This window comes from Polypterus senegalus, chromosome 18 (assembly GCF_016835505.1).
Source record: "Polypterus senegalus isolate Bchr_013 chromosome 18, ASM1683550v1, whole genome shotgun sequence".
Lineage (NCBI taxonomy): Eukaryota > Metazoa > Chordata > Cladistia > Polypteriformes > Polypteridae > Polypterus > Polypterus senegalus.
Genome location: NC_053171.1, coordinates 54,644,725 through 54,667,808, shown reverse-complemented (window position 1 = coordinate 54,667,808; position 23,084 = coordinate 54,644,725). Strand labels below are relative to the sequence as shown.

General features: G+C 37.9%; 1 protein-coding gene across 2 annotated transcripts in view; it reads right to left on the bottom strand.

Annotated features, from left to right (window-relative positions):
- Positions 1 to 23,084, bottom strand: part of LOC120518942 (butyrophilin subfamily 1 member A1-like) — a 61,508-nt gene that overhangs the window by 37,801 nt on the left and 623 nt on the right. Inside the window, exons 2-3 of one of the 2 annotated variants that reach the window (XM_039741976.1) lie at positions 21,374 to 21,501; positions 14,335 to 14,406 (exon numbers count right to left, since the gene is read on the bottom strand). In XM_039741976.1, coding sequence (XP_039597910.1) covers positions 14,335 to 14,404 — 70 coding nt within the window. In that variant the 5' untranslated portion in view covers positions 14,405 to 14,406; positions 21,374 to 21,501. The remainder of the gene's footprint in view (positions 1 to 14,334; positions 14,407 to 21,373; positions 21,502 to 23,084) is intronic. The other variant, XM_039741975.1, reaches the window with a different exon arrangement.

The window sequence follows — 23,084 nt, the reverse complement described above, 5'->3', positions numbered from 1 at the left end:
ACACCTCAGTTCATTTAGCATTTGTCTTTTGACTGGGTGGAAGCAGGACTCTGTATTTATCAATGTACAAATGTCAATATCCTCTATGCAGTGAATGGCATTTTCCCAAGTGGAACTCAATTATTTTTATTTTTCACTTGTGTTCTTTCAGCACTATAAAACAATTACAGCACTTTATTCTCACTCCTTCAAATGTTTCCACTCAAATGTACTTTTCTCTCGATTTTTCTGAATAGGACTGTCCAGAGGCACTGTATCTTTTATATGCAAAATAAGTTTTATTTGTAATAGTTGTTGATGCCAGCGAATGGTTTACACTGAAACACAAAGGCAAAATCATTGCCAGGGCTCAGGCAGGAGTTCATTAACCAGGAAGTCAGAAAATTTAGGAAACAGAAACCAAAACATAGGAAAACTAAAGAGATAAACTAGCCTGGGCTGTTTCTTCCCTTAACTGATATATACTAATATCTAATACTAATACTAATATCTGCCCCATAACTACAATAACACCATCATCTTATAGGAGTAAAACAAAACATGCCACATGACCACTAACAGGCATAACAACTATAAACAACATGGCCACCACCATGCGGAGATGGTTATAAAATGGTTTAATTATGATGTCATTACCATGGAAAGTCAAAACGGCAAAAAATAAAAAGTGATAAAATAAATACAGCAATGTCTCTGTTAATTTTTCAAGGTATAACAAAGCTTGAACTGCAAAAAGCAGAATGAAACAACCTAGTTGTAGAGGTAAAGCAAGGGAAGTTACAAAAAGCTGTTAAGTTAAAAGAAATTATTAAAAAGTTAGAAAATGTATACAGGCATAACATTTAGGTTCAGGTGAGACTAAGCTAACCAATATGAAATTTGGAGCATTTCACATATTTTTAGTTACTTTATTCATGAGTTATTTATCTTATTTGTGTTTATTAAATATTTTGTAACAATAAGTCATGTTCAAAATTGAGTGATATTACAATATTGATACATGTGACTATATTAAATACATTTTGAAAAGCACTTTACTATGTAATTTAGTTAAAAATGTATCCTGAATAGGCTTATAGTGGCACAATAGCTTTATACACAGCTGATTCCAATTCAAGAGATGTGAAAATTGCATCTATTGATGTGTGTTAATGATGGAGGGTCTGAGACTATTCCTTCTACACCTGCTCGGGGCTTGTTTTGTTCTGGATCTGCTCTGGATCTAGCCATATCAGGGAACTGCGACTTTGTGAAGTGTGGTCTAGCCTAGGGGAAGCAAAATGGAGGAGGGGCAGAGGGAGGAGAGAAAGAGAGCAAGCTATTTCTGTTCTGTCCTTTTTATCCCCACAATTGTAAGTGTCAACAAAAGACTTCATAGCCATAACTACTGGCAATATTGGAAATTAAGGTTAAAGCTATCATATGTAATAATGTAATGTAATTTAAGACTATAAAATGACAACAAAAGTTCCAAACCAATCTCTCTATGACCAAACAGTGAACTCTGTGAGCTGGAAGGTCTAAGGTCTTAATCACGAAATAAAGAGAAAGAAAGTATTCTGTCAGGTAAGAGGTCTAAACCTCAAGATACTACTGTATTTTTACAGGAGACTCGCATAATCAGCAAGGATCAGTTTCGGACGCAAAGAGACTGGACTGGCCAAATATTCCACTCCAGCTATACAAAGGGAACTAGAGGTGTGGGAATCTTAATTCAGAGAACAATTTCATTTGCAGTATCAGATGTAGTATATGATCCTGAAGGGTGAAATGTGATGGTGATGGCTAATTTATTTAATTGTAAAGTGATTGTGATAAATATCTATGGACCCAATGTGGATGAAAGAGACTTCATCCAAAGCATAGTTGTATTAGTTCCTAACTTGAACACTCATAAAATTATAATGGCTGGAGACTTTAATTATGTTTTAAATTCAAACCTGGATATTCTTCAAATACAGGGCCGATAACATCTAATAATATGAAAATAATCAGTTTTTATTTGATCATAACTTATCAGACCCATGGAGATTTCTAAATCCATATTTAACAGCATATTCCTTGTTTCACCACTTTTGTGATCATTGCTACTCAAGAATTGATTATTTCTTTATAGATAACAGTTTCTTGCCCATGATCAAATCTTGCATGTATGATGCTATTGTTACCTGCAACCATGCCTCTCTGACCATGGAGCTCAAATCACTATGCTCCACATACTCATCTTGCAGCTGGAGACTTAACCCCCCATTTTTAGCTGACAAGAATTGTAAAGAATTTATATCCAAGCAAATTGAGTTTTTTTAGAGGCAAATGCATCCTCAGATGTTTCTGCAGGAATACTCTGGGAAACTCTGAAAGCATTTTTAAGAGAACAGATTATCTCATATCTCTCCCAGAAAAATAAATCGGAAACCAAGAAGGCCTCAGAGTTAATCAGTGATTTTACCAGAATAGATCAAACATACGCCGGGGGCCTCATGCATAAACGTTGCGTACGCACAGAAAAGTTGCGTAAGAACTTTTAAAATCACAATGTATAAAACCTACACTTGGCGTAAAGCCACGCACTTTTCCAGGGTACCTCATACCCTGTCGTACGCAAGTTCTCCGCTCAGTTTTACAGACTGGCGGCACCCAGCGTCAAAGCAGTGCTACTGTTTCTGTGTGGTTACCCTAAATTTTTTAGATTCACATCCCTGACGCAGCTTTATAAATACACTGAAACTAACCGCATATTGTTTATTATTGTAATGCATCTGATTGTAATTAACTTGTAACAATATAATGGTCCAGGGAATAGCCATAGTATTCCATATACCATATCTGCTTTAGCGTTATTACTCTCACTGCACCTTTTTTTTCTTCTTTCAGCTGCTCCCGTTAAGAGTTGCCACAGTGGATCATCTTTTTCATTATTACTCTCACTGCACCACTCGGAGTATTTATATCACTGTATCTGAGTGGGGAATCACAGCAGCAGCTGATCGGAAAGAGAATTATCGGGATACAGCATCAAGCACACCCTGCCTCAGCCACGGCAAAACGTTTCAAAGCCTTTCCTGTACAGACCTCGCGGTTCAGAAACAGTTTCATCCCAGGAACTTTAAGCAGTCAATCAGTCCATCAAGTGCTCCTTGTAGAATTGTTTGTACTTATAAGTACAGTTACCTCACTGTAAACTTGCACTACAGTTATAATATTGCACAACCTTTATAAAGCGCATATTTACATATGATGACGATATAATTTTTAAGATGAAATGCAGCAAAATATGGTGATTATATTATATAGATAAAACATTAACTTCATTTAAATAATCTGTATTGTTAATAATTAAACATGTGAGAACACGGTTCTGCAGCGCTAGCTAGTTCACGGATTGATCCTACCTTGTGCTGTATTCTTTCTGGGGCTTACGCGACTGGAAGGATAGGTGGATAGAATAATTAAACTTGTACTACAAAGATATTTCAATGTTCCTTAAAAGTTTTCAAGAATCGTCGTTGTAAGCTTACAGATGGCTTAACGACTATTACAGAGCTGATTGTGTGGTGATTGGGTGATGTGGAGAAAGAAAAGCAAGCACAGGAATTGGAGGTTAGTACTTTTGAAAGAGACAGTACTGCTACAATAATTTCATCAAAGGTCGCGCAGAATCATGCACCGTATTCGCCTGTTTAATAACATGCTTTAACTCCTATAAAATGATATCAAGTATACATCTCAGTATTTTAATTATTCAGAGAGCTGTAATATCACGAATGTAATGGATTATGTGTCCTGTTGAAGAAAGAGAAAGCAGAAGCATGTAGTGATTCACACACATAGAGCACATAGAAGATCACATACAAAACAAAGCATTTAACATGCTACTTTAATTACGATGTGATTTGAGAAACTGGGTAATTAAACAATTTTAATGATGAAGTTTATGATGTTCTACTTTAATGACAAAATAAACTACGTAATTAAAGTGGAAATTTCGAGATTGAAGTTGATATTTCGTGCTTTTTTCCTACTGTGTGCCTTTTTTTTCTCTGTACCCTAATAAGCTTTCATATGACACTCATACGGTGGGCTACAACTTGCCTTTTCATGGCGACTTTGATATGTGACAACTTCTTTTTTATTTTGGGCACTGTGCAACTATGTCAGGCAATCAGCTTCCTTTTGTTGTTTATACCACTGTTTAAACCAACAAACAGTACATTTTTCGTTGCCTCCACTTGGTATTCGCTGAAATTCTTCCATTTGCCCTCTTGCTTTTCCCATTGTCTTTTCACAGAAGGCTGAGCTTAAGGGTGATTTATATTGATTTGCATATTCATAGAGGCGTAATTCTGGGAGGAGTTGGGGCGGGACAGAAGGCGCGTGCATGAGTGTTACTTTTCACGCTGACCAGGATTTATGGAGCAGAAGAATGTGGAAATTGGAATATGCACAGATTCCTGCATCTAGATTTTTCTGTACGTAAGCACATTTCGGCTTTTGTGCTTAAGTCAAGTTATAGTGCGAATTCTACGCACGGCGTTATGCATGAGGCCCCAGGTCTCCAAATGACGTACTTTTTAGGAAAAGACAGACTTTGTAATCAGAACTCAACCTCTTCACAACAAAAGAAACAGAAAACAATATTTTTAAATCACATCATTACTATGAACATGGAGAAAAGGCTAATAAGATCTTAGCTCAACAATCCACAAGCAGGAAGTTTGCAATGCAATATCAACAATTACCAATACAGACAGAGATAAAATCATTGACAATAAAAATATAATGCACGCATTTAGAGACTACTATACGTCTTTATATTCTATTCAGTTTAAAGAATGCGAGACACAATCTAATGCATTTTTTGATACATTACGGATACCACAGCTAGATACTGTCAATGCAGAGGGACTGGATAAACCTCTGGCACTATCAGAATTACTAGACACTATAAACTCACTTCAGAGTGGGAAAACACTAGGGGCCTCATGTATAAACGGTGCGTACACACAAAAATGTTGCATAAGCCTGTTTCCACACTTAAATCGTGATGTATAAAACCTAAACTTGGCGTCAAGCCATACACATTTTCACGGTAGCTAAATACTTGGCATACGCAAGTTCTCCACTCAGTTTTGCAAACTGCTGCCACCCAGCGTCAAAACAGTGTGGTTTCCATTTCCTTTTTAGATCCACATCCCTGACACGGCTTTATAAATACACTGAAATTAACCGCATATTGTTTATTCGTTTAATGCATCTGATTGTAATTAACCTGTAACAATATAATGGTCCACAGAATGGTCAGACTATTCTAAATACCATATCTGCTTTAGCGTTGTTACTCTCACTGCACCTTCTTCTTTCAGCTGCTCTCGTTAGGGGTTGCCACAGCGAATCATCTTTTTCCATATTACTCTCACTGCACCACTTGGAGTATTTATATCACTGTATCTGAGTGGGGAATCACAGCTCTACAGCAGCTGATTGGAAAGAGAATTAACAGTATACAGTGACCCAGAACCCCCCGCAAAAGGTGAAAATCCACAAAGTAAAAACCATACATTTATATTGTTATTTTTATATTGTCACGCTTGGGTCACAGATTTACACATGAAACACAGGAGGCTGTAGAGACAGGGACTTTAAAACACTGCAAACAAACATTTGTCTCTTTTTCAAAAGATTAAACTGTGCTCTATGATAAGACAGAGATGACAGTTCCGTCTCACAATTAAAAGAATGCAAACATATCTTCCTCTTCAAAGGAGTGCGCGTCAGGAGCAAAGAATGCCAGAGAGAGAGAGAAAAGCAAACAATCAAAAATCAATAGGTGCTATTAGGGCTTTTATGCGAAGCACCGCAAGACAAAGCAGCCACAAGAAAGGGAGCAATGTGAAGGTAGTCTTTCAGCATTTTTATCAGAGCATCCGTATCCTTTAGGCCAGTGTTTGAACAGACCACCCCTCCGTCAGGAGCACAGAATGTCAGAGAGAGAGAGAGAGAAAGAGAGAGAGAAAAGCAAACAATCAAAAATCAATAGGTGCTATTCACGGCTTTTAAGTATGCGAAGCACCGCGTGGGAAGCATACTGTATATCATTGAGGAGTTTATTTAATACATAATACATGCTCTGATTGGGTAGCTTCTCAGCCATCCGTCAATAGCATCCCTTGTGCGAAATCAGTTGAACAAACCAACTGAGGAAGCATATACTGTACCAAAAATAAAAAGACCCATTGTCCGCAGAAATCCGTGAACCAGCGAAAAATCTGTGATATATAATTAGATATGCTTACATATAAAATCCGCAATGGAGTGAAGCTGCAAAAGTCAAAGCGCAATATAGCGAGGGATCACTGTAAAGCATCAAGTACATGCTCCCTCAGCCATGCTGTCTATTGAACTTCTCTCAAATGGCAAATGCTTCAGAGCCTTGCCTCGTGGTTCATAAACAGTTTCATCCCAAGAACTATAAACACAATCAGTCAGTCCATCAAGTGCTCCTTGTAGAATGCTTTGTACTTATAAGTACAATTACCTCACTGTAAACTTCCAATAGTTATAATATTGCACAACCTGAGCCACTTTATAAAGCGCATATTTATATATGATGACGATATAATTTTATGATGAAATGCAGCAAAATATGTTTATTATATTATACAGATAAAACTTTAACTTCATTTAAATAATCAATATTGTTAATAATTAAACATGTGAGGACACGGTGCCGCAGCACTAGCAAGGAGCTGGCGCTCACGGATTGTTCCTGACTCACGCTGTATTCTTGCTGGCGCAACACTGGAAGGATTGATGGATAGAGTAATTAAACATGTTCTCTGATGGTATTTCAATGTTCCTTAAAAGTTTTGAAGAATCTGCGTTATAAGCTTACAGATGGCTTAACATCTGTTACAGAGCTGATTGTGTGGCGATTGGGAATTTGGACAAAGAAAAGGAAGGACAGGAATTGGAGGTTAGTATGTTTGAAAGAAACAGTACTGCTGCAATACATGATTCCATCAAAGGTCGCACACAGCACAGCAAGCATCATGCGTGAGGCAGGAATAATCACTGCGCCACTGTGTTACCATGTTTAATAGCATGCTTCAACTCCTATCATCATGAAAATGATATCAAGTATACATCTCAGTATTTTAATTATTCAGAGAGCTGTAATATCACAAATGTAATGGATTCTGTTTCTTGTCGGAGGAAGAGAAAGCCCATTCAAGAAGCACATAGTGATTCACACACATAGAGGACATAGAAGAACACATACAGAACAAAGCATTTAACATGCTACTTTAGTTACGATGGGACAGTGGCGGCACTTTTAGGGGGCGCAAAGAATTACTGTATATTTTAGTCTTTTAAATTGAAATACCTAAATAAGGGTGCGGCGAAATTTTTCCTCCGCCCAGGCAGTTGACACCCACGTTACGCCACTGCGATGGGATTTGAGAAAGTAGTAAATTAAACGACTTTAAGATAAAGTTTATGATGTTCTACTTTAATGACAAAATAAACTATGTGATTAAAGTGGAAATTTCGAGATCAATGGTGACATTTCGAGCTTTTTTCTCACTGTGTCCCTCTTTTTTATTTATTTTCTCTGTACTCTAATAAACTTTCATATGACATTCAGACAGTGGGCTACCACTTGTCTTTTCACGGTGACTTTGATATCTGACAACTTCTTTTATATTTCGGGCATTATGCGCCTTTGTGAATTTGAGCTTCCGAGTTTCTCCAACACTCTATGTCATTTGATCAACTTCCATTTGTTGTTTATACTACTGATTAAACCAACAAATAATACTTTTTTCTTTGCCTCCACTTCGTATTCGCTGAAATTCTTTTATTTCCCCCAGTGCTTTTGCCATTGTCTTTTCACAGAGCTTAAGGGCTATTTATATTGATTCGCTTATTCAAAGAGGTGTAACTCTGGGAGGAGTTTGAGGAGTGGCAGCAGGCGCGTGCACATGCGTTACTTTTGACATTTACCAGGATTTATGAAGCAGACAAACGTGGAAGTTGGCGAATGCACAGATTTCTGCATCTGGATTTCTTTGTGCATACGCACATTTCTGCTTTTGTCCTTACCTCATGTTTTAGTGTGAATTCTATGCACTGCATTATGCATGAGGCCCCTGGATTTTTTTGTGCGTACAAACATTTCCACTTTTGCCCGTACGCCATGTTTCAGTGTGAATTCTATGCATGTCCTGTATTAAGCTGAGTTTTAAATGAAATGTTTTGGTGCATATTTAGGGTTTAAACTATAAAAATAGGCATTTTTTGAACACGTCCAAATTCTGCGGTTCTTCGCAGGTGCTCTAAGAATGTAATACCTGCAAATTTCGGGGGTCAACTGTATATAAAAAAATTTTAAAGATCCCATGATACACTGGGAAAAGGATCTATCACTCATCATTTCAGAAAGGGAGTGGAAGGCAGCCATGCACAAAATTCACTCAAGCTCCATATGTGCAAAGCATTCAATTACTCAACTTAAAATCTTTTATCGAGCAAATATGTCTCGTTTAAAATTGTCTAAAGTTTTTCCATGGTAAGATCCAACCTGAAAACGTTCCTATTCAGCTCCAGCCTCACTAGACCACATTTTGGGACTGTACCAAATTAACATCATTCTGGACAAAACTTTTTAAATGCCTTTCAGACAGCCTTGGTGTCACAATACCTCCTAATCCACTAACAGATGTCTTTGGTGGGCTCACAAAGGGGCTTAAAGTGGAGAAGGGCTAACAAACTGTAATTGCCTTTTCTTTATTATTGGTACGTTGACTTATCTTGCTCAACTGGAAGAATCCTCAACTGATCTTATATACTATTTAAAATTGGAAAATAATCAAATTCTCTCTTAAAGGATCTGTTCAAACCTTTTTAAAACCTGACAGGAAGTAATCAATAACATTTTAGAATAAGCATTTATATTGGGGGAAAGACTTCTTTCCCTGTTTACTACTCTCAAAGTTTTACTCTGGCTGTTGGCCTTCCTCTCTGTCTCATGTGTGGGGGTTGAATTGAATTTAGTTTTGTTAAATTTGACTTGATTGTGTTGAATGTTACATGCTTTTAATAAAGTCAATAAAACATAAAAAAAAAACATTTCGAAAGTATACCCAATAGAGTAGTACCCATTAATCATCACAAGAAAACTTCTATTAATAGAAAATGAACAATACTAAAAGGAGAAAAGCAAGTGAAATGAGATCCAATTTAGCTGCTACTATTTTTTAAAACCCAGTAATCCATTTAAATTATCTAAATAACTAAGAACTTGGAAAGGAACTGATTTGCAATATAATATGAATACCAAACGTGACTGTTATCTTAAAATATTTCAATTCCAGTCTGAAGATACACAGAAGCAAACATGGTTCTTTGGGCACAGATAAACGGTAACACACGCTCAGTCTGTCGTACATTATACCACTAAGTGACTCTTTCAGCACACAAACTGTAATACTGCCCTGTCTTTACTATTTGCGTCACAATTAACATCTTCAGGCACCACTGAAACTGTTTGTATGTCACAGTGCAGCCTCAGCTGCTTGATCCTCTGCCCACAGATCAGTTCCCTTTCTAAACTCATCCTGTGTTTATATTATTTAGGACAGCTGCACTTTTCTTATATAGTTAAAGTCAAATGACTTTATATTTTGGTACTTTCATGATTAACTTTCCAAAAGCAGCGGCGCATGCCGTTTCTCTTTATCCTGTCCTGGAGATACAAGCAGGTGGTAGAAAAAGGAAAATATACAAAATATACAGTCAAAATTATGTACAGTTAGGTCCATAAATATTTGGACAGAGACAACTTTTTTCTAATTTTGGTTCTGTACATTACCACAATGAATTTTAAATGAAACAACTCAGATGCAGTTGAAGTGCAGACTTTCAGCTTTAATTCAGTGGGGTGAACAAAACGATTGCATAAAATGTGAGGCAACTAAAGCATTTTTTAACACAATCCATTTATTTCAGGGACTCAAAAGTAATTGGACAATTGACTCAAAGGCTATTTCATGGGCAGGTGTGGGTAAGTCCATCGTTATGTCATATCAATTAAGCAGATAAAAGGCCTGGAGTTGATTTGAGGTGTGGTGCTTGCATGTGGAAGATTTTGCTGTGAACAGACAACATGCAGTCAAAGGAGCTCTCCATGCAGGTGAAAGAAGCCATCCTTAAGCTGCGAAAACAGAAAAAACCCATCCGAGAAATTGCTACAATATTACGAGTGGCAAAATCTACAGTTTGGTACATCCTGAGAAAGAAAGCAAACACTGGTGAACTCAGCAATGCAAAAAGACCTGGACGTCCACGGAAGACAACAGTGGTGGATGATCACAGAATCATTTCCATGGTGAAGAAAAATCCCTTCACAACAGCCAACCAAGTGAACAACACTCTCCAGGGGGTAGGCGTATCGATATCCAAGTCTACCATAAAGAGAAGACTGCATGAAAGTAAATACAGAGGGTGCACTGCAAGGTGCAAGCCACTCATAAGCCTCAAAAATAGAAAGGCTAGATTGGACTTTGCTAAAGAACATCTAAAAAAGCCAGCACAGTTCTGGAAAATCATTCTTTGGACAGATGAAACCAAGATCAACCTCTACCAGAATGTGGCAAGAAAAAAGTATGGAGAAGGCGTGGAACAGCTCATTATCCAAAGCATACTACATCATCTGTAAAACATGGTGGAGGCAGTGTGATGGCCTGGGCGTGCATGGCTGCCAGTGGCACTGGGACACTAGTGTTTATTGATGATGTGACACAGGACAGAAGCAGCCGAATGAATTCTGAGGTGTTCAGAGACATACTGTCTGCTCAAATCCAGCTAAATGCAGTCAAATTGATTGGGCGGCGGGCGTTTCATGATACAGATGGACAATGACCCAAAACATACAGCCAAAGCAACCCAGGAGTTTATTAAAGCAAAGAAGTGGAAATTTCTTGAATGGCCAAGTTAGTCACCTGATCTTAACCCAATTGAGCAGGCATTTCACTTGTTGAAGACTAAACTTCAGACAGAAAGGCCCACAAACAAACAGCAACTGAAAGCCACTGCAGTAAAGGCCTGGCAGAGCATTAAAAAGGAGGAAACTCAGCATCTGGTGATGTCCATGAGTTCAAGACTTCAGGCTGTCATTGTCAGCAAAGGGTTTTCAACCAAGTATTAGAAATGAACATTTTATTTTTTTTATTTCCAGTTATTGAATTTGTCCAATTACTTTTGAGCCCCTGAAATAAAAGGATTGTGTTAAAAAAATGCTTTAGTTGCCTCACATTTTTATGCAATCTTTTGTTCACCCCACTGAATTAAAGCTGAAAGTCTGCACTTCAACTGCATCTGAGTTGTTTCAATTAAAATTAATTGTGGTAATGTACAGAACCAAAATTAGAAAAAAGTTGTCTCTGTCCAAATATTTATGGACCTAACTGTAACTGCTATCAAGGAAAATTTGAAAAGGTAAGCTAATTTGTAGTGCACTGAAATTGGACTGTTTTTAAAAATTTCTTTGAAAAATAATGGGCCAAATTTCATTAAAATTTGTCCACAAGTTGTTTCATGTAGACAGACATGGCTATCACAGTAGGTGCTTCTCACATTGTTTGTGAACACACCAGAAAAAGAAAGTGGACTGAAGACATGCAGTATAATAACATTGGGCTTGCTTCACTATCATACAATTTACTTTAAAATTACTTTAGAACTTGCAATGCATCACTCTACAAGTTTTAATCAATCTGAAGAAAAAAGTATTCAGTCAGTTTCTAGCTAAAGAACACATTCAAACCAATTTAACTGAAAAACATTAAAAGTAGAACTCATAACATGGTTTGCTCACATTGTTCATTTCAAACCACTGATGTTATGATTGTTGAGTATACACTCAGTCAGTCAGTCATTACCCAACCCACTATATCCTAACACAGGGTCACAGGGGTCCGCTGGAGCCAATCCCAGGCAGCATAGGGTGCAAGGCAGGATACTCAGTCTCTTAAAATATTTCACTGCCTTCTTGGTTTTTTACGTGGTGTTTGTTTCTTTTTCTGATGACACCCAGTGTCTGCATTCATTAATATTTGGATACACAGTTAATCAATGGAGAGCCCTTTTCATTTACTTGTTACTTTCAGCATAAGCGGTCTCCTTGAGAATTGTTGAAACAACTACATAGTACTCCTCAAAAAAGGAAAAAAAAATCTCAATTCTGTAGAAATTAATAAGAACCACTGCTTGTGAAAAAATAGTGTTTTTTGCTCCATGACAGATTTGGCACAATAGACCATGCTGGGCTATCAATCAAATGTACCTGTAAGGTCCCTTAACCATTTAATGCCCTTTTTAAATTTTTGTTGTGATTAATTTTTGTTTTTTTGTTTGCAACCTTCCACTATTTTCAGGGCTGGCACTGCTTGGTGATGTCACTTCCTGTCTTCTTGGGCAGACATTTTAGAATTGAATTTCAAAACTTTTTTATTTCTTGCAAATCTTCTGCAATTCATTTTATTATTGTTTCAATTTTTCCATCATGGTTTTAACATTCTGTAGCAGTTGATACCACATGACCTATGATGATGTGGTGCGTGTTATAGTAATGCTATAAAATGGAGGTGTCCATTTAACCCTCAGTGGATGTAAAGAAATGTAAAAAAAAAAAAAAAAACTAGGCTAATTAAGGAAAGGAATTCAAAGCTAAATCTATTTTCCTTTTGATCTTTGAATCTTTTAGTTTTTCTTTTGAATTCTTTTCATTTGTAATTTATTATGGTCATTATGATATTTTTTTATCACCACTTTTGAATGTCGGTAGCACGGGTGCAGTGTTAGCCTCGCAGTAAAGAGTCCCGGGTTCGCTTCCCGAGTCCTCCCTGCGTGGTGTCTGCATGTTCTCCCCGTGTCTGGATGGGTTTCTTCCCACAGTTCAAAGACTTGCAGGTTAGGATCACTGGTGTGTGCTTGGTGTGTGTGTGTGTCTGTGTCCTGTGGTGGGCTGGCGCCCTGCACGGGGATTTGTTCCTGCCTTGTGCCCTGTGTTGGCTGGAATTGGCTCCAGCAGACCCGCGTGACCCCATGTTCGGATTCAGCGGATTGAAAATGGATGGATAGAGACCCCCGTGACCCTGTGTTAGGGAAATGACTGACTGACTGACTGACTTTTGAATATTGATGTCAGTAGTTGTTAAAGGCTATTTGAATGGCTTAAATTTAGTTTGTACTGTCTTATGCACCATGATAATTCTCTAGGAATACTTCCATTAGTTGTTTTGGTTATGACTTGACAGTGTTTATGGATGATTTGTTTTTCTAATCAATTAACTTTTTTTCTAATTTTCATTGTTTTTCTTATTTAAGTATCTATCTATCTATCTATCTATCTATCTATCTATCTATCTATCTATCTATCTATCTATCTATTTAGATTTTTTTTTGCATATTGGAGTTAGATGATATTTCCCAGTTATTATTTTACTTTGACTAGACACTACTGTACTTTATTTCTTTCTCCGTTATTCAGCAAACCATAAACATGATTTGTTTGCCCCATTTTCTTTTGTTGTGTATTAAACCACAAGAGAGATGGTAAAGGGTTGTGGCACCTGAAGGTGATCCACATATAACTGAGATGATGAATAAAAAAACAAAAACATCCAAAAATGTGGATACATCTTTTTAATACAGGAGTCTCTTTTGACTGACTGCAAGATTGTAAATGGTACTTGTTAAGGGTAAATTTTGCACAAACATTAGGAAGTTTTTCTTTACACAGAAAACTACTGACACTTAGAACAAATTGTCAAGCAATGTTGCAGACAGTAGGACTTTAAGGACTTTCAAAACTCAACTTGATATTATTTTAGAAGAATTAAGTGGAAAGGACCAGTGAGCTTTGTTGTGCCGAATGGCCTGTTCTTGCCTAGATTGAAAAAAAAGATGGCGACAGATCCATTCTGCAGCATGGTGTAGTGGAAGAAGTGGTTTCAAGATGCTGAAATATGGAAGTGAACATCAGAGGTGGTGATGTCACTCATCTGTTCTGCCGAGGGAGGAACAGAAAAGGTATTCTAACCCATGCCTGTGTTCTGGTCATGACTGTTTTTTCCTTTAACTACTTGTAATAATTCAGGACACTCTTAAGTTGTCCCTTAACAGGTGTAAAACTTTTTATTTTTCGTATTTGATTTCTGGATATTTTGAAGCACCCTCTACAACTGTACACATTTTCTTCTTGGAAAGTATGTACTATATATGTATAGTTTTAGGTTCTGACATAGCAAAAAAAAACAAGTTAGTTTGGCTTACCAGCCCAGGAAACATGTGTATGGTGCAGAAACAACAGCATACAGCATCCCCAATCCACGTAAGCTTTCATTGCTGCAAAAGAAAGAACAGTTGTCTGCCGTATGTGTATATATATCTTATAAACCAACCCACATATAACTTGACAATATGCAGCACATTTTACTTTCTTGTATATGAAGCATAGGGCAGTGTTTCCTAACCTCTGTCCTGTGGCCCTCCTGTGGCTGCAGGTTTTTGTCCCAAGCACATTCCTAATCAGTGACAACACCTGATAGCACTGAGCTCATTTAATTAGCTGGCTTTTTTTTTTCTTTTATTCAACATTCAGAAAAACATAGCTGCAAGATTTTTACATTTATAAGACATTTAGAAATATTTCTGCTTTTGCTATAGATTTAAATGCTTAACTCTATTTTGTTGATTTCATTATATTTTGCCCTTTCTCTGTCCAGTTTTTCCTCTTCGTTGTATCTTATTAATGACAATTAAAAATGAGCAAAGCAGACAAATAACACTGAATAATCAAAGACTGCAACTACTTTAGCATCAGACCCACTAATTAGTAAATCCATCCATTTTTCAACCCGCTGAATCTGAACACAGGGTCACGGGGGTCTGCTGGAGCTAATCCCAGCTAACACAGGGCACAAGGCAGGAACCAATCCCAGGCAGGGTGCCAACCCACCGCAGGACACACACAAACACACACACACACACACACACCAAGGCCAATTTAGAATCGCCAATCCACCTAATCTGCATGTCTTTGGACTGTGGGAGGAAACCGGAGCGCCCGGAGGAAACCCACGCAGACACGGGGAGAACATGCAAACTCCCAAATTAGTAAATAATGAATTAATTAAACAATTAGAACACATAGAAAAGTAAAATGAAAATCAAGATGAAAATATTGTTAAAAAGAAAAAAAATCCATTATTCCCATATAACTATATTTATATATATATATATATTTATTTTTTTTTGATCAAACTTAGTTTCCTAATTTCTATATTGTTCCCAAAACACAGAACTTGGGAAATAGCACATCACTTAATTAGCCCAGGAATCCAATTAAAAACAGAAGCTGGTTGGAACAAAAACCTGCAGGCACAGTGGGTCCCCAGGACCGAGGTTAGGAAACACTGGTATAGGGAAAGTATTGTAATCACCCAAAATTTCAATGGCAAGATTTTGATGAATCTCAACAATTTAGACCTCCCTGAGTCCAAAAATACCATTTTTGTTATGTCTGTGTGTCTTTCTGTGTGTGTGTGTATGGTGTTGTGGATGCCAGGGGCGATGACCCAGCCAGGATGCCTTGGAAGACCGGAAGTGGGCGTGTGCCCATCTGGGATCACGTGGGGGCTGCCTTCCTGGTTTCTTTGGGGGCCAAGGGTACAGGGCATGGAAGCCCCACCCTGTAGGGGCCCGTGGTCACCGCCAGGAGGCGCCCCAGTGCCTTGGGGACCTGTTGCCCCAGCACTTCCGCCACACCAGGAAGTGCTGGGGGGAAGACTTTGGAAGACACCCGGAGAGCTGTCGGGAGGACAGCCGGCACTTCCGCCACACTGGGGCGTGGCCAAGGGAGGAACGCCAGGAACACCTGGTGCTCATCCAGGGACAGGATAAAAGGGGCCGTCTCCATTCATTCGAGGCTAGAGTCAGGAGGAGGCAAGACGAAGCACAGAGGAGGTGTGGAGGCGACCCAAAGAGAGGCATTTGTGGCCAGGACTGTGTATTGGGGTGAAGGTGTGCACTGACTGGGTCTGAGTGAAAATTATTTGGGTCTGTGTGACCATTGAAACTAATGTAAATATTGTAAATAAAACGTGTGGTGGTTGAAACAACATGTCCGCTTGTCTGTGTCCGGGAAGAGTCCACAATGGTTATGTAAACTCGATAACTTGAGTACACTTTCACTCAGGTCAACCAAATTTTGCATACAAGTATTTGGTACAAAACGTAGATTTCTATCAACTTTTGGGCTATTTCCGCTAACTGGAAGTGGTACTTTACCTTTTATTTAGATAGATAGATAGATAGATAGATAGATAGATAGATAGATAGATAGATAGATAGATAGATAGATAGATAGATAGATAGATAGATAGATAGATAGATACTTTATTAATCCCAAGGGGAAATTCACATAATCCAGCTTCAGCATACTAATACAAAAACAATATTAAATTAAAGAGTAATAAAAATGCAGGCAAAAACAGACAATAACTTTGAATAATGTTAACGTTCAGTCCAATTTATCACCCAGCTGCACTCCCAGGTATTTATAGGTCTGTACCCTCTGCACACAGTCTCCTCTAATGATCACGGGGTCCATGAGGGGCCTGGGCCTCCTAAAATCCACCACCAGCTCCTTGGTCTTACTGGTGTTCAGGTGTAAGTGGTTTGAGTCGCACCATTTAACAAAGTCTTTGATTAGCTTCCTGTACTCCTCCTCCTGCCCACTCCTGATGCAGCCCACAATAGCAGTGTCGTCAGCCAACTTTTGCATGTGGCAGGACTCCAAGTTGTATTGGAAGTCTGATGTATATAGGCTGAACAGGACCGGAGAAGCACAGTCTCCTGCGGCACTCCTGACCACAATGTCAGACCTGCAGTTCCCGAGACGCACATACTGAGGTCTGTCTGTAAAATAATCCACGATCCATGCCACCAGGTGTGAATCTACTCCCATCTCTGTCAGCTTGTCCCTAAGGAGCAGAGGTTGGATGGTGTTGAAGGTGCTAGAGAAGTCCAGAAACATAATTCTTACAGCACCACTGCCTCTGTCCAAGTGGGAGAGGGATTGGTGTAGCATTTAGATGGTGGATTATATACAGTAGATTATACTGTAGATTCATGCAGCTGCAGAGTCTGATTTATCCAGCTTTACTTTTATAATTGTTCAATATTTATTAATATGATTTTGATTTGTTGTTGATGGTTCTTTATTCTACATAATATAAAAATATAATAATTGTTGCTGTTTACTCCTCAAATATCCATTCCATATCTGTGTATATGAGAAAGTCTAGGGGAGACCATTCCCGATTTTTGGTTAATCTACATCCAAGCCTTCTGAGTTATGCCCTTGAAACTCTTAATTTTTTTTTATTACCTTTTAGATCTGTGAACGTTAAAAGAAGTCTGATAAGCCTACTGTGGGCACACCATACTAACAGCATACTTCATATCTTTTGGTTCCCCATTGTCTATATAAAGTAGTGCAGTTTGTCTACTAATGTAAAATGCTACATAAATAGACCATCATACCATCTACAATTCCACTCTTATGGTGTTATTTTCAAAAAAGAAAGGCATGTATACTAGCTGGTAGCCAGGAAATGTTAACCAATTTGTTTGTATGCACATCCCAATGTCTTATGTAGTTTTCAGGAAGGGATTTTCAAGTTGTGTGAAATGTCTGATTGCAGAATATCTGTATATGCCAGACCAGGTTCTGAGATCTTAACAATCAACTTTTACCTGTTCATCAAGTTACTCCTCCGCTACATACCATTGGTGGTGTTAGCTGCCTGCATTGTTGTTTGTAAAAGTGGCTTCAACACAGCAGGCTGGAAACTCAGAAACAGCATGGAAATGTGATCCAACAGGCAAACAATAGCTCAGTGATTCTCATAAGTAATAAAGAAATTCAGCTATAGACATGCAGCAAATAAGTTAAAATGCAAGACAACAGTAAAGTGAAAACAGGAAACTGAGCAGCTATTAGGTCTTGAGAGACGAAGAGTACCACAAGCGACTAAACACACAGTAACAGAAATCTAACTTAAAGCAACAAGTTGTGTCCAATGCTTGCTTTGTATATTCTTCAAAATACCAGTCAGGTTTCAAAAATTGCTGCACATACTGTAGCTCAGAGGTTCTCAACAAAGTGGCCGTGGCTAAATAGGGGGCCTCAGTAAACTTCCAGCAAGGCTGCAAGATGGTTGAATATAATGATAAAATAGCAGCAAAATACTCAAATAACTAAAAATCAAGTTACAGAAGGGGTGTCAAATTTATATTTTTCAAATGGACCACATCATCCAAAATATGTTACATAGGGTGTGCAATTCTTGTCAGTTTTTTCAAACAGCCACTTAATGTTTGTTTCATATATAGACGGTATATTTATATAATTTAGGACATCTGGCATTAAAATGTATATCCAGTGTCCACTCATGCTTATATGTGCTACCCAGCATACCCCCAGGGTTTACAGGCCCTGCAGAATATCCCAGCCCACTGAAAGCTCAAAACCTGTCTAATGGCAATAGATAAATAGATAGATAGATACAGTAGATCCCCAGTCGCATTTCTTGACACACTTCTGCTGAATAATTTGTTGGCTGAAAGTCCTCAGTGTTAGTGTGTCAGAGGGAGGATGTGCAGCATTGTTCATAATAGCAGTCATTCTTGGTTTAATACATTCCTTTGCTACGACCTCCAGGGTCTCCAGAGAGTGTCTCTATAAATGAGCCTGCACTTTTAATTAGTTTGTTGATGTGGTGGGCCTCTCTTAAAGTGATGTTACCAGACCCAGCACACCACAGTATAGAACTTTTCACTGGCCATTAGAGTATCAAGCCATCAGAGACCAGCCCAAAGAATGATATATGTTCCCTTTTGACCATAATACACAATATATATTCAAACAGCTTTGGGGGTTGGGGGGATTAGATGACAATGATATTTACATATGAAATCAAAGAGTGTAACCTGGAATTTCAAGAGCTATGTTAGAGGTAAATAACATTGGTGGGAGAGGGAGTCTCGCAGGTTTGACAGTGTTTTGAGAAATAGCACAAAAAATTACACTCCACCAAATCAATATTTTTACCCCACATTAGTTTTAAAAAAACCACAAAGAACCTAACCAGAAAAGTACCGTATGAAAGATGTATACACATGCACATTATTTCCTAGTACTTTAAGCCACACAAGTACCGCATGCATGACACATGCACAGTCCGCTTTTCCTAATGCTCCAAGAGACTTACTTATCATGGACACAAAAATGTGCAATGTCTTAGATATATCTCAGACCTAAATATTACCTTTGGTCTCCAAGAATATATTCAAGCATACAAAGGCACAACATCCCCGGCTATAGGCCATTTATCAACCAGTGAATGTTTTACTTTAACGCACTGTTCATTACTGGACTGAGCTCTATGTCTGTAGCTCAATAAACCTCACAGATCGGATCATGTGGTACTTCCTACTGCTCCAGGTGCTCTTAAAAAATTACCTTATTACCTCAATCACACTAGATATGAAGACAAAGCACAGAAAGTTAAAAGCAACATGGTATTTATTAAAAAGCAATAATAACAATGGAGAAAAGCATAAAAGAAAATGAGGATAGCAAAGTCTGCATATATATAGTCTTTAGAAAAAGTTTACGAAAAGTAAAAGACATCAAAGATGAATGTCTTAGGCGGCTTGTGATCTAGCACTCAAAGTTGTTCATGAGATGCCTTGCTGACGATCAAATGAAAACAATCACACATGGCTGGTGCCCTCTCCTCACATCGTTTTCGCCCTCTTCTGATGTCGTTCTGGTTTCTTCTTCTAGCGCTCTCAGATGAGGCATATTTATTATAAAATTCCATGAGAGTTTTGCAGCATGTGACTGTTAGATATTCCGATTGGCTGGCTATCAATATGATGAATGAATTCACTCAGACTCTTTAATTTATTTGAATATGTGCATTTTCCCAGGCAATAAAGTTTTTGATGTTTTAACAATCTCCTGCCTCAAGCTGTAAACCAATTTAGTCCTGGTGTTCTTCTCTTCACAGGTGATAAAATCATCAATACAGCTTGAGGCATCTCCTGAATTGCTGCTCAGCTCCAACAGATGGTACTGTCATTGATACTGGAACCATTCAGAAAAACAGAATGCTTTAATGTCAAACAGCCAGTGCAAGTGTCCTGTATTTAAGTTCATCTTGTTTGGCTTGAGCAAAATATAATGAAAATATAGACCAAAGTTGCAGATTGTACACACCACAACAAGCCTGAAAGAGGAAAATTAGAACATAACGAAGAAAAGAAGCTTGTAGAGTAGCAGCATCAATTTTTGGACAAGTACTTGCTACAAAGCACATGTTAACAACTTCATGACATCATAAGCTTCTGATACTATTGATCATAACATCACCTCTTACAATCAGGAGCAGGCAAACTGGGAGCCATGGGCTACATGTGTTGTTTTGTTTGGTTTGTTTTTTTTTGGTTTTGTTTTATTGAATTTATGGAAAACATGTAACATTCCATACAATCAAGTCTAAACTTAACAGAACTAAATTCAAATAAACCAACAGCCAGAGTAAAACTTTTGAGAGCAGTAAAAAGGTAAAGCATTTTTCCCAATGTAAATGCCTATTTTAAAATGTTATTGATTAGGTCCTGCCAGGTTTTAAAAAAGTTTTGAACAGATCCTCTAAGTGAGAATTTGATAGTTCCAATTTCAAATAGTATATAACATCAGTTATCCACTGATTTAAAAGTGGTGGGGTAGGATTTTTTCAAGTGGGCAAGATAAGTCTGCATGCTAATAGTGAAGTAAAGGCGATCACAGTTTGTTTGTCCTTCTCCACTTTAAGCCCATCTGAAAGTACACCAAACACAGATGTTAGTGGGTTAGGAGGGATTGTGACACCAAGGCTGTCTGAAAGGCATTTAAAAATTTTGGTCCAGAATGATGTTAATTTGTGCAGGCCCAAAACATGTGGCCCAATGAGGCTGGAACTTGACTGCAGTGTTTGCAGGTTGAGTCTTGCCCTGAAAACATTTTGGACAATTTTAAGCAAACTAGATGTCCATCCATCCATTATCCAATGGTATTTTTTTCTGGTTTTTTTTTTTGATAATTGTTTTGTAGTAGTATTTTGTTTGTTATTTAATCATTTTACGTTACCTTTTCCTTCCTTTAACCCACAATTAAGCCTTTGAGACTGCCCTATTTTATCCCATTCTCACCCCAGTTAGATCACTTAGGCATCGAGCATGGTATACTGTTTCTTCCTACCTTCCTTCAATCCTTCGTTCCTCTCTTATACTCTCTTATACTCCTCCCTGTCTTCCCTTGAGTAAGATCATCCTATTAAGTATAAAGGTTTTCTTCTCCTTTGTATCTGGCTAGCCAGTTTTCTCTCCCTGTAAAAAGTAAGGGTAACTGTAAATGCACTTAAATTTGACTAGCTGCATTCTATATTAAGGTTTTGTCAGTTGTTTGTCCAATTGCTTATTATATTTATTCTGCAATTTGATTACATTTGATTAGCTTTGTTCATGCTTATAAAACATTTTTCTCCTTTAAATCCATCTTAATCTTTATTTTTTTAGAATTCTTTTCCCTATGTTTTTTTCTTTTAAAATCTTTATCCCTAAAAATGACAAAGATAAGTTGTATTGATTTAATACCAAGCTTAGATGTTTAGAACCAGGTGCCATTGCCTTTTAAAGTGTGGTCATCATAAGTTCACATCTAATGACTTGGTGGTTACGTGATTAGTACAATACAATACAAAATATGGCTGTGCCTATACTGAAAACAGTTACAATGGCAGCAAAAAAAAACACCAAAGAATGTGTCAACATGATGACTTTACCATCATAACCATCAAACATAATAAACTATAGGGAGAAAATAATATTGAGATTGAGTTTTGTACTGTCTTTGGTCTTAAGCACCTGATTTATTTTGTCATCACCTTGGATGTCACATCTTTCTATAGCGAGCATTATCACAGACCAGATTTTCTTCTCAGTGAAACACTTTACACAAGATATCCAACATGGCTTAGTCAAGATGGCTGCAAACATAAACTAGGGGACCTTTTTTGGTAGACCGTAATCCTAATTAAGTAGGGAGAGAACACAAAGCAGGTTGCCATTTCTCAGATTTTTTATGGCAGGATACAATCTGTTCATTGACACCCTCAGTTGGGTTTGTGAAGTTCAGAGAATGGATGTAAAGGATGTGGGCTGGCGCTCTGCCTGGGGTTTGTTTCCTGCCTTGTGCCCTGTGATGGCTGGGATTGGCTCCAGCAGACCCCTGTGACCCTGTAGTTAGGATATAGAGGGTTGGATAATGGATGGATGGATATAAAAGATGGACATGTCATTGGGAATTTTCTATACGTGTTTTATTGTGTTGACTCTCCAAGATAACAAAGGCATTTGAAAGGGATAGTCAGTTTTAACCATTGCATGATACGTTAAAGACAAAGATAGGTAACATCGGCATATGGAAGATCACTTAACTTGTAGTCATTAAGAACACCTAAATCTAAACCAGAATTCAAAGAGAAAATGTATTGCTTGAAGATAAAGTCTCCCACAAAGTCTTTGCTTTAGTTTTCAAGAAGGTTTGGATGCATTTCCAAATGTGAGGCTATCCTAAATAACATGGCCATCTTTATATTAGCTCAACAATTTCCTCTAGTTGAGGTGCAGTATTTTAAGTTGGTGCTCCTAACCTCCCTTTCTCTCTGTCTCTCTTTTCCTTCAGCAGAGAAAGGCGTAAATGCATTTGTCAAAGTATGTGAGGCACAAAGCTTGTGCAAAACAGAGCTAAATTCTTTCGTAACAACAACAAAACACTTTATTTTAATGGTTTAGATTGTCATTATTGTCAAGAGTACAGAGTATTATGCAGTTCTTATATCAATATGTAACTTGTTATGTCTTTGTGAGTATAGCAGTGGGTCCTTTACAAAAGAGCAAATACCAGTGGC